The 13051-nt window shown below is 37.9% G+C and overlaps 1 protein-coding gene across 1 annotated transcript; it reads right to left on the reverse strand.

The window, feature by feature from the left end:
* Positions 1-244: 244 nt before the first annotated feature.
* Positions 245-3008, reverse strand: LOC133338209 (patj homolog). The gene is made up of 2 exons (XM_061546392.1): positions 1088-3008; positions 245-1036 (listed from the first exon to the last, which is right to left on the reverse strand). The coding sequence occupies exons 1-2, from the start codon at positions 2949-2951 to the stop codon at positions 258-260; spliced, it is 2643 nt and encodes an 880-aa protein (XP_061402376.1). The 5' UTR covers positions 2952-3008; the 3' UTR covers positions 245-257.
* Positions 3009-13051: the final 10043 nt, after the last annotated feature.

A 13051-nucleotide genomic window follows, 5' to 3' on the forward strand; every position in this document is an offset into this window, starting at 1 on the left:
AGTATGCATATATATGTGTGTGTGTGCTATAGAAACTTTTCGTAATATATATCCCAATAGTAAAACTTCCAAACAGGCCCATGAAATGATTGAATGAAGTCAACATCAGTTTATGATGACTTTTTTGGTTAGAAGCTATAAATCAATGTTCCATAATAACAGCAACAATAAATCTTATAGCTACATTCACATATACATATCTATTTTAATATAGTAATAAAGTGTTCTCAATACTCACAGTATATCTCCAATGAAAGCTATGTACTCGGTGAATCTCCATCTCCAATTGGTGAGGCTATATTGCTATCCGATGTCGATAATGGCCGGCATATACCCAATTTTGTAAGGCCAATTGGCATACCCTTCAGGATGGCTACCGCTTCGTCCAAGTCCAAACCCTGCAGACTGTGTTCGCCCACACTGACCAAACGATCACCGGGAAATATATCGTTAGTGGCCTCGGCGGAGCCACCTCTGATAAGACCTCGTATGACTATAACACTGCCATCTGGATCTAAGGGATCTTGATAGTCCAATATGGAGAAGCCGAAACCCTGTTCGGTTTTCTCAATTTCAACTATGGTCACATCTGAGCTCCATAGCGCTAGGCCCGATACATTTTCTAATGATTTTGAACGTTGCTGATCCGTTAGTGTGGCAGTGCTAGAGGTATACAAAGAACTCTCCGACTGAGCTTTGCTCATGAGATTCTGCAGGCTCTGATGGCCACCGGGTAGAAGGCTGCGCGTTTCAAAGGCTTCCGGATTCTGTGATGTATTAATGATAGATGGTGCGGTTGGACCGCGGGCACACACCAATTTGACATGTGAAGGCAGTTCTTTGAGTATTTTTACCACTTCGGTATGTTTGAGACCCTGCAATCGGTATTCGTTCACCTGCAACAGTTCATCGCCCGGCTTTAGGATACCCTGACGGCCGACCGGACCATCTTCCAGTATCGAGCGTATATAGTGATGGGGACGTTTCTCGATGCCGCACTCTACATCGACAGTGCCCTCAAGGCTAATTCCTAGACCTGAAAGTTTATTTATTTCGGCAACTATAATTTCACAGTCGGGAAACTCACTTTTCCATGAAACTTTCAGCGAATCCGCACTGGGACTGGAATGTTCTAAGGGTACAGGGGACTGGGACGGGGGTTGGTGTGACACGGCTAAGGGCGATGATAGTTTACGTATGGCCAGATCACTAGGTGGTGTTTGTTTTGTCTTTTTGTTATCTTTGCTGTTCGGGGTGGGAGTAGGGGTTGTGGTCGTGGTTGTGGTAGCAACGATTTCAGCAACATTTTCTATTGTCGGTGTTCGGGAACCCAGAGAACCGTTCAGTTGTTTGTTCGACGTTTTCTGGTGATCGGGTGAGGTTATGACACATGCCTTGCCATTGGCCAGAGGTGGTTTGTTGTTGTCTGGCGTTGTGGGTGTCTTCGAAGAACGACTCAAGTGGTCGTCAGCTGCCATGGTGCCGGTTGGACTCTGTTCACTTTTGTCAAGCATGTGGGACATTTGCGAGTCCACAGTTTCTCTGGAAGGTAGTTCGGCGAAATCCAATGCATTGGTGCCTCCAGTAATCCCACCCTCTGTGGCAATGGAGTCCACATCGGATTTAGGTGGCAACCATGACAGTGTAGCTATTGAGGGTGAGGGCGGCAGTGAATATTGCGATTGTGTATCCATTGAGGCTTTCAGTTCTGTCAATGCCACCTGCAAATGTTCATATTTACGCCCTCTCAGGAATCGCTCCAACGTGAGGTGGACTTCAATGTCTGTGTTGCGCAGCATCTCCACGGCCTGATGATTTGTACAACCCGCCAGGGTTTTGCCATCGACCGCCACTATGCGATCATTTATTTGTATTTGTCCGCTCATTTCCGCCGCACTTCCCTCAATTATGCTCTTAACAAAAATTCCGGATAAATCCTCTTCTTCGCACACGTAGCCGGCCACCGTAATGCCAAGGCCATAGACATTTTTACAGAGTTTTACATGATAGGTTTCGGTTTCCGGTGAATCCATGTAGTTTGAGGACGTTATCGAACAACATTCATCGGGATCGTTAGATGAGGTGCCAGTTGTAGTTATACCAGCTATCACAGTCTCTATGTGGTCCATATGTAGTGGTGGTGGTGTTGATTTTGTTTTCAGTGAACTCTGAGAATGAAATGTCGCCGAGGGAGGAGGAGGTATGGGTCCGACATCCGGTGGCGAAAGGGAGGTTAACGATTTGCCCGCCCCTCCCGATATGGGCGGTGGCGAAACAATGGAAAATGGTATAATGTCTAAATCTTTGGGACACATGCGGGCCGCTGAGCTATTGGTCAGCTCTTTGGGTATTGGTGGCAAGGGCAAATCCGCCAATTCTGTGTCCGGTGTGGCAGGATAATAGGCACTTGCCCCCAGCGATTCGGTGGCGGTGACACCCTCCAACATCATGGTGGAACAGCTAACTCCCACCGACGACGACGCCGCCGCCGCCGCTCCACCAACTGCACCACCACCCGCCACCAATGAGGCAGCTGCCAGGGCCGCTTCCGAACTTGTTGGCAAACCGGGATTATGAAATAAATGTCGAGACAATTCTTCTGGGTCGGAAAGGAGCTTAGTTGGAATAATTGGGGCATGACTAGCTAAATGTTGGAAATCGGTGGCGGTTGACTCCACCGGTCTTGCGACAATCAAACGAACCTGAGCTCCAGTCTGACGAAGAACTGTCGCCACTTGTTCCGAGCTGAAACCACGTAAATTCACATCACCGATTTGCAGGACATGATCACCGCACTGTAGGCGTCCATCACGCTCAGCCACGCCGCCAGGCGTTAGGGCCTTGATAACGACGCCAGTGCTGCGGCCACCCACCAGAATAAAGCCCAAACCATTGCCATCGTTGTAGAGATCAATCACTTCGACCTGCGACCATTCGGTGCTTAAAACCATATTGGCATAGAAAGGTTCCGGCGGGCTGTTATCAACTTCGTCGTCGTCGCCGTCTTCGTCCTCGTTCTCCGCCTCGTTGTCAGCGTTTTCTGTGTGGCCCTTCTTAAGATGATGTATTTGATGATGATGCTGATGATGTTGTTGTTGTTGTAAAAATTGAGGTCGTAACGACAAGTGTGTTTTGTTACAGTTGTGTGATAGCTGCTGCTGCTGTTGTTGTTGTTGTTGGCCGTGACAATGTTTAGTGTGAGCAGGACATGTTGTAACATGACGTGTACAAATCAAAGTATTTGGGCTAGGCGTTACTAACGATGATGATGTTGACGACGCTGATGACGAAGATGATGCTGTCGCTGCTGGTGTTGTTGTTGATAATGTTTTCTTGGAATCTCGACTAACAAAATCCTCGGCCTGATGTTGATGATAATGGTCGTGACAATGATGATAGTGTTGATGTTTCTGCTGCTGTTGCTGCGACAGATGATGGAAATGATGCTCCTGCTGTTGCTGCTGATAATTATGATGCTGATGATGGGTTAACTGTTCTTGATGTTCCCTTAGATGGTGTTGGTGTTGTTGTTGCTGTGAACTTTTCTGTTGATAAATTTTACGTCATATATCACAGTCCCAACTTACTGCAGGACAATCCTTAACATCCTTTGGATGGGCTGTTGTTGGTATTATTTGATTTCCGCTTATTTTGATTTGAGGGCGTTTAACAAATTGATTACTGCCGCTAATACTGCTGGCAACACTTGGCAAATTGCGGCCTTTATTATTGCTGTTGCTACTGTTGTTGTTGTTATTGGTAATGTCAAATTTGTTGAAATTTGTTCTGTCGTTTTCGGTATCCTCAAGTGTTTCTTCTTCTTCGTCGTCGTCGACTACTGCTGCTGCTTCTGCTGTTGCCGTTGTCTTTGGCCAATATTCAACAGACATAATAATTGTTTTCGTTTCAGGGCATAAATATGTCGTTGCTGGTTCCGCTGTAATTGTCGATGTTGTTGGTTGGCCCGTTCCACACTTTTGGAGTTGAAGATTCCTGACTTGCTTTTAATTTGTTACGCCCTTTTTAAAATAAATGTTTAGCAAATGGCAACATTTTTTTTCCGGTAACAACTTGGAAGGGGTCCAAAAATGTTCTTCATTTCATTTCAGTTTCCCCCCTTTACTGTTCTGCATATTAAAAGACAACCAGGGCAATAAGTCTACGGTTGAGATACTGGGCATTTAAGAAAAGGGTAAATGGGAATTGGTGGGGGTAGGGGAAGTATTTGAAACCGACAGGTGTTGCTTGCTACCGCTGTTAGTTGCCGTTTTTGTTGTTTCAACCTTTCTTCGTAATAAAAAACAAACACCAACACGTTGTTTTGCCTTTTTGGGAATTCCTATCACATACATCAATTGTAACTAATCCCGCCGTATTTTTCGCTTTTGCTTTGGGGTTCTTTCAATGTCTGCTCACTAGGCCATTAAGGTCTTGCTCCATATTTTTTCTCGTTTTTTTGTTTGCATATCGTTGTCAAAAATGAACTGTATTTAACAAATTTTCAAGTGAGCACGTTTCCTCATCTCATTTGCCGTGGCACTTTTCGAAGGGGGAAATGATGGGTTTGCAGGAAATTTAACATGTTCATTACATTTCCAAAAAACATATTTCTAGTCAAGGATATTTACGCATCTAAATGAGAGGGGAAGAAGAAGAAGAAAAAAATGGAATAGAAATAGCCGTTGTTAAAAGAAATCACGTTTGTCAGTGGCAAGATTAAAGAAAACCGAGAAAAATGAAGGCCGTTTTGTTTGCTGCTGTTGTTGCTCTTTTTTTGTCATCGAAATTGTTTTTTTCTGTTTTTTACTTTTTTAATAGCCATGTCGGTTAGCCAAGGTTTTTTTTTCAAGAATTAACAATAGTTTACACGATTGTTTATTCTTTTTTTTAATTGTTGGTTTAAATTTTGTTTTTTGAGATAGCTTTAAAATTTCTGTTGTTTAGAATTCATTGTTTAGAATTATAACCCACTAAAGATTTGCTTGCCTATTTTTATTTTAGCTGATTTGACTAAAATACAATAGTCTTGGAAGAAGTGAATACTCGAATTATTTGGGGTAAAAGCTATTTTAAAACCAGTAAGGAAAGTAGTAAAGTCGGGCGGCCGACTATATGATACCCTTCACCTTTTTGGGTATATTCAACAGATTAATACTAACAGACGTCGAATTCTGCAACCTATACTAAATTTTTAGATATAGGGTTGCTTCTTACAATGGGACAAAATTACCAAAACTCCGGAGAAAATATATATAGAAGCTCTATCCAAATCTGAACTGACTTCAAAAATTTCCACGTTTCAAACCTTTAGTACGTTGTGCAAAATTTGTGTCCATAGAAGCTATATCAAAATCTGAACCGATTTCAATGAGAATGCAGAGATTAACTTATATTAACTACAGTTTATTGTACAAAATTGTGTGGCAATCGGACAAACTTTGGGTCTTTAGTGCACAATTTATATAAAATCGGAAGAAAAAATATATATGAGCTATATATAAATCTGAACCGATTTTCATTAAATTTTACACACATCACTCCAGACTCATTTCAGTACACTATGCCAAATTTCGTGCAAATCGAAAGATATATAGGGACTTTGGTACACCATTTACCTTAAATCGGACGAAAATATATATGAGAGCTATATCACATCATTTTAGACTTAATTCATTTCGCTATACCAAATTTCGGGCAAATCAAAAGATATGTATGGGAGCTATATCTAAATCAGGACCGATTTTCAGAAAACTTAACACACATTATTCTAGACCTAATTCATTACGCTATGCCAAATTTCGTGCTAATCGAAAGATATATGGGGACATTGGCACACCATTTACCTAAAATCAGACGAAGATATTTATGGGAGCTATATCTAAATCTGAAGCGATTTTCAGGAAACTTAACACACATCATTCTAGACCTAATCCATTTCGCTATGCCAAATTTCGGGCAAATCGAAAGATATATAGGAACTTTGGTACACTATTTTCCTTAAATCGGACGAATATATATATATATATATATATATGGGAGCTATATCTAAATCTGAACCGATTTTTTCCCAATTTCAATAGGGTTCGTCCTTGGGCCAATTAAGTGACCTGTGCAAAATTTCATCCAAATCGGATCATAAATGCGACCTGTACTTTGTTAACAAAAATACATGGACGGACGGACAGACGGACATAAATCGACTCAGGAAGTGATTCTATGCATATTCTCAAAAGGAACCATGGGTCTATCTCGATTATTTTTGCCTGTTACAAACATATGCACAAAGACATAATACCCTGTACCACAGTGTGGTGAAGGTTATAAATATTAGTCCTAAAAACCACTTGAAAATTGCATGTCCTGAAAATGTCCAAAAGTAATATATGCTACATTTTTTAAAATTATCTCTCACGCCCCATTGAGATGATGATAATTTTTATGTGACAATGCTAAATTTATCAATGTCTGACTTAGCCACAACTTTTTAAGCTAGTATCACTTAAACTTTATTCAAGGTGTAGAAATTAATAAAGTTACTGCTATAAACTGAAAGTCGAAGTCGATTGGGTTATTTGTTTTTGAGTTATCGTGCCCGCCATTCGAAAAAAAAATGTTTAGAGAAAAACGCGTTTAAAGTTTCGCATGAAGCCCATCAGCCGTCACTTGAACCTTTGACACAATAAATCGGCTATATCTTCAAGAGTTCAAATATGAGATTTTCATTTGAAAATTTGTAGGGACACCAAGAAAAATATTGAAAATGAGAAGATGTGTCAGTATATTGACAATTTTCTGCACCAAACTTTGTTACCGTCCATGAAACCAAAATGTCATATTAATGGATCTTCGGTTGTAAAAAATTGCGAAAATTTAACATGTCAGAATTATTTAATTGTAAATGCAAAATGGCGCATAAAGCATGCAATCCTCTCTTTTAAGGCACGGCTTTCATAAAAATTTTAATGTCGACATCATTTTCTGTTCACAGATTTAATGCAACTATCCCAAATAGGATATGGACAAAATTTGACATCGCCACATCCTTGCATTTTCTGAAAAATAAAAGTCCAATATCATGACCACCAAAAGCAAAATCGACCGTAAAATCATTTTAAATCATCTCTGTATTCTTTTTTACAAGAATCAAATATAATTCTGATATATGAATTTGTACAATTCGAATACGAAGCGATTTAAATAATTTGGACTGTATACACAAATTAGTACTGTACACATATTTGCCATCTTCTCTATATTTAAGGGAAGATTTTCAATGGGCTGGTAAATCAATACCAATGCTTGTATAGGTTTGTAACTTTGCATATATATATTTGAATATTTAAAAGAGAAGAAAACTAATTTACAAAAAAAAATTTGTAATTGTTTTGTTGTTTTTGTAAAATTAAAAAATGGCGGACCTTTAAGAGAATATTTTTGGAAAATCACCGATTTTTTACCAAAAACCAAGTTTAAAAATAAGGAAGATCTTCACCGATTGGCTTTATCCAAGTTCATACGATAGCTATACACTCACAGAGAAACGTGTACAAATTTGGAATCGATTGGGTTATTAGTTTTTGAGTTATCGTACCCGCCATTCGCAAAAGAGAAAAACGCGTTAAAAGTTTAAAGAGTTCTTGCGATTTTAACATGAAATTTTGTCGGGACATTCTTGAATTAGTGTAGATTCGAATTAAATCAAAAAATTTTTTGACCCCGAGAATGGGGGGGTCCCTTTAAAGCTATTTTTCTTTTGATGTGCGTCGTCCATAATCAGGTCTTCACATACGAAATACAAAGAATATATATGTACTAATTGTATATTAAATATAAGGTCTAAAACATTCTGTTCCCTGTGGGCAACATTAGGCCATAAAGAGTTAACTATTTATATCCTTTTCCACATTGTGTCTTTGTGAATATGTTTGTAACAAGCAAAAGGAAACGAGATAGGCCCATGGTTACTTTTGAGAATATGCATTGAATCACTTTCTAAGTTGATTTATGCATGCCCGTACGTCTGTCCATGTGTTCTTCTTCACAAAGTAAGTCCACTTTGATGTATGTGAAGTTTTATGGAAATCCGCTCAGTTTTATATATAGCCTCCATATATAGTATCCTCCTATCTTATGTAAATGGTGCACCAAACTCCCAAGAGTTGTCCGATTGAGGCAAAATTTTGCACAACGTCCAGATAGACATATGCGAAGTTTTGTTGAAATCGGTACAGATTTAGATATAGCTCCCATATACACGTAATTTTGCACAGCGTACTGAAATTAGTACAGGATGACGCACCTAACGTTTTTTTGATATAGGTTCAGATTTATGTATAGCTCCCATATATATTTTGTATTTTAGAGCGTATTGAATTGAAATCGGCTCAGGTTTAGATATATCTTAAATATATATTTCCATCCGATTTCATCTAAATGATGTAGCAAATAAGTACATTTTTTCCGATTGGGACGAATTCCTGAACAATGAAATTTGAGCTGCAATAACGCGTATTGGATTTTGTAAAATATATTCAGATATAGATATAATCCCTATATATTTTCGTCTGAGTTCATGCAATTTGTGCACCCAATAATAAAGGTTTCTCCTAGCGAGATAAATTGGTGCACAACGCACTGTGCTACAGCATAACAAATGTTGTAAGCCATTCATAATTTTGCTCGAATTCATACAAATGGCACACCACAGAATCCAAGTCTGCCCGATTGTCATGCAATTTTGCATAGATGTCAGAATGGCATGTGTATGTTTTTTTTTTTTTTTTTTTTTTTTTGTTATTGGCAGTCTACGTATTTAATTGAAGTTTCACCCACTTTTCTCAAAAGTTTTGAATATATTGTAGCATGTCGAGTTCCACATTCGCAAAAAATTACATGTGTTACACATAGCCCAAACACAATGGATCCGCCAGATTCAAAATATTTAAAGGTTCTAACCAAGTAGCGTAATACGGATTTCCATATTTGACCCATCGATGGTAATATTTTACATATTTTTTAGGTTACTATTTCAATTTGATCCATATGGTAACAATTTATAGTATTATGATTGATTGATGTCTTCTTATGCAGGAATCTATGAATATTCACATTTTGAGTAGTTTTAAATATTTCCGGCCATTTGACACTGGTGTATTAAAGTACAGACTCAATTCTGATGACATTTGACAGGTCTCATTTATTTATCCGAAGAACAAATCCTATTGGTTCAATCGTTTCTGATTTAATTACATCTCATGTAAATTTGTATTATATACGCCTAACCAATAATGAAAGTTTATTAAGGCGAAGATTAGATATATCATTATTCCTTTTTACTGGTTTTGAAAAAAATCTTTTACCACTACGTACGATTTTTTTCTTAATTTTGTTATATTTTTTCAATCTATGAAAACCAAACAACCAATTTTTCGATATTAAAGCCATCTCAAAAACTGAAACCCAACAATTAACCGTATCACACAAAAATCACTTTCATCTTCGACGAAATACACGAACAAAACTTTTCTTCACTTTCTTAAGCTACGATGATGCTTTTGTAATTTTCACTTTATCAAGGGGGTATTATTTACAGCGGCATACCTTCCCTCACCCCACACATACTTCGGAGGGGGTTATAAAGAACAAAAAAAAACAGTTTCAACATTAATTAGTTTTGTGGTAGCATGAATTTAAGGTTGTTTATTTGTCACCGGTGTTCGGGTAACACCAAACCGAACCGAACTTCCACCCGCTGTGTTTACAAACAACAAACAAAGGAGTGATGTGTGTGCAAATTTGGAGGCGTTGTCTTGGCGTCTGACTTTCCGGCACATACAAATATTAATGTGGCAAATTGTCGATGACGATGGCAATGACGTGAACGACGATGAGGACGACAAAAGACAAGCATTTGCTGTTAATGCTGGCGATGATATTAAGGATAATGATGGCGATGGTGATGGTTGCCGGTTTTATGCTACGGCTGTTGATGTTGCTGCTGCTGGCACGACTGTTACCATTACTGATAATGGAGTTAATAAGTATCTTGACAATTTGTTTTAATGACACACGAGTCGATGTGGATTTGCAAGTAGAGTTAGATTGTGTTGGATTTCTTGTTTTTTTTCAAACTTTCTCTTTTTTTTTTTTTTGTTTTAAAGAAAATTGTGGAAATTAGAAAATTTTATTTTCTTTGTTAATCTTGTTGTTGTTGGAGGATTTTTTATTACATTTAAGATATGCTGCCAAAAGCCATCGCATACATTAAAGTTAACGTGATAAATTGTGATAAGATATCCTTAGGAAGGATATACATTTACACATAACATTTTTCACATAATTATATATGTATGTATGTGTGTAGATATGTATATGTATTTAGGGGTTCCTTGGTTTATGTAGGTCGTTTGCTTTATTGTTAATGATATTTTTTTTTTGTTCTATGATGCTGATTTTATTCCTTTTTTGTTGTTGTTGTTGCCACATAATCTTGCATGACTGATAACAGCTTCTAGCACCATTTTATGTCTGGCCTAGAACTTGCACCAGCTGATCCATTTGTTGGCATCGATACCATTCAGCCATTAATATTGATTATTGTATGGCACAGAAAAAGCTTCATGCTTCGTTGGCATTAATCGTTTGAGTTCTAGTTTGCTTCTTCTTCTTCTTACAAGCAGTTAAATATTAAGAATATTTTTTCCACTAGAAATGTACTTGATTTTTTATTCATTTCCGTTTTTTCAAGTTAAATTTCCGTCGCCTCCACCACCACCATCAGCAGTAAAAAGTAATTTTCTTGGAATAAACGAAACGAAATAAATGTACGAACGTTCGAACAAAACAACAGAAAAAGTCAGCATAAGTGTGTCCTTAATAGGCTACGGCGAACAACGTTAGGCTGTATATAATTCGCGTTGGCTTTAATCAATCATTTAAGTCACGCACACTTTGTTGCACACAGACCAAACTCGCACACACACACACTTATACACTCAGTTGTTCACAGTTATATACAAGCAGGAAGACTCACAAACACACACACATACATATAGTCACGCATTTATATGTTCGACTTTACGAATATGCGACAACGATGCGATGACGACGAAAGCGACAACGACAACAACGCACTTACACATTTACACACACACGTACCACATTGACTTGTATAGTGAATGACATTAATGTACAAGGAGAACAGTAGAACCGTTATATGAGCATTCGTTTACCTTTGACCCCATATCACCAAGGCACAGAAAACACTCTCTGCCATATATATGTATGTATGTAGACGACCGAAACGAATATACGAACGAACTGGCGACCAAACAACCGACCTACCGAACGACCGACCGCCTGCCCGACCAACCAAGCAACCGTATAACCGAAAGTAAATTCCTTTTTAAAAAGGGTGTGTGCATACATGTACATATGTATGTCAGTCAGTCTGTTGGTCGGTTAGTTTCTTTGTTTGTTTGTATATATGTATGTTTGTATGCGTATAGTGATTTTTAGTTGAGCTACTATCGACTTGTTTTATTTATACTCCTCTTTACTTCTTGGCACAGCCGACATGGCCACTTTAGTTAGCCCTTTTTCTGGGTAGACCAGCACTGACAGATTTCCTTTACAAAAACAACAACGACAGCAGCAGCAGTAGCAGTTACAACAACAAACATGGCTTACATTTAGCAAATATTGATTTAACAAAATTGGCCAACTTTTTGCCCCATCTTCTGTTTCCGTTTTTTTTTTTCTCTTTAACAAATAAAAACCATTACACTCATTTTTGTTTAATTTGAAAAAAAAAAATATATATTTTTTCAACACTTTATCATCTTTGATTTCTTTTTATTTTCTTCTTTTTTGCTTGGGAGAAACCCTTTTTCTATTATTTCATTACAATTTTAATTTAGGCCTTTTAAATTTAATCACTCACTCATTTCATTCTTAAAACTTCCTTTCTTTCTTTCGTTGGCCTAAATTTCTAGCCAACTTTTCAATTTACTTTAATTTCCTTTCACATTTTTTTTCTCTTGCACTTTCTTTATAAGGCAGCAGCGGCTTTGCCTTATGTATTATTTCAACTCTTTAAAAAGGCAACACCAACAACGTCGCGGCCCTTTCTAAACGACGAATTTCAGTTGTGTGCCCATTTTTTTAGCATTTCGAAATAATTACGCGCGCTTTAATTTACTCTTTCACTCTCGTGGCAAGCGGTTTATGGAGGAATTACACACAAATTCAATTAGGTTTTTTTCAGTTTTATTTTTTTTCAAAAAATATTCATTTGTTTCTTTAAAATGTTCCTCTTAAAACTCGCGCTCGCTTAACGCAACAAAGTTACACCCGCACCGTACGAAGTCTCTTTACCGTTTAACAACAAATTTCAAAAAATCTTTTGGCATCGTTGTTTTCCATGCATGCACAATTTTTTTCTCACTCTCAGCGACTCTCATTTCCTCTGCCTTGTTTTGGAGAAGTTTAAGGAGTGTAACGGTATTTTTGCTCTTAACATAACATCACACACACACTCGCACACACCCATCATAATTATGTTGTTTGAAAGTTGTTGCTTTTCGTCTATCGCAACTTGCATGCATTCTCATTCTCATGCTTCTCTTCTCATAAATTATTATTCGACTCTGTTGCTTTTCGTTGCCTGACGTGCACCAAGTGCGCCGAAGCGTTTCCTGTCAAACGGTTTCAAAACAACAACACTTCGTATTGTTTTCATTCGTTTTATTTACATGTGAAGTTGGTTGCAGTTCACGTTTTGAAAAGCTTTTACATTCATAGTAAAAGTGTCCCCCGAAAGCTTTTGTTGATAGTAAAAGTTTACCGGCCTCGGTCACATGTTTGTAAGCTCAAGTACCCTCTAGAAATAATTCATTTTCTATTTTAATAGGTGATCACTTTAGAAATTTTTGTCCTAGGTCGTTGCAAAAAGCTATCTAGGCTTTTTAAACAATTAAAGCCTAGATACGAGATAAAAAAAAAATCGAAGCAGGAACTATGTTCCGAGAATTTTTATATCTAAGGGGATTAC

This window comes from Musca vetustissima, unplaced genomic scaffold (assembly GCF_032173495.1).
Source record: "Musca vetustissima isolate MV318-11 ecotype Yass unplaced genomic scaffold, APGP_CSIRO_Mvet_v1 utg35957, whole genome shotgun sequence".
Lineage (NCBI taxonomy): Eukaryota > Metazoa > Arthropoda > Insecta > Diptera > Muscidae > Musca > Musca vetustissima.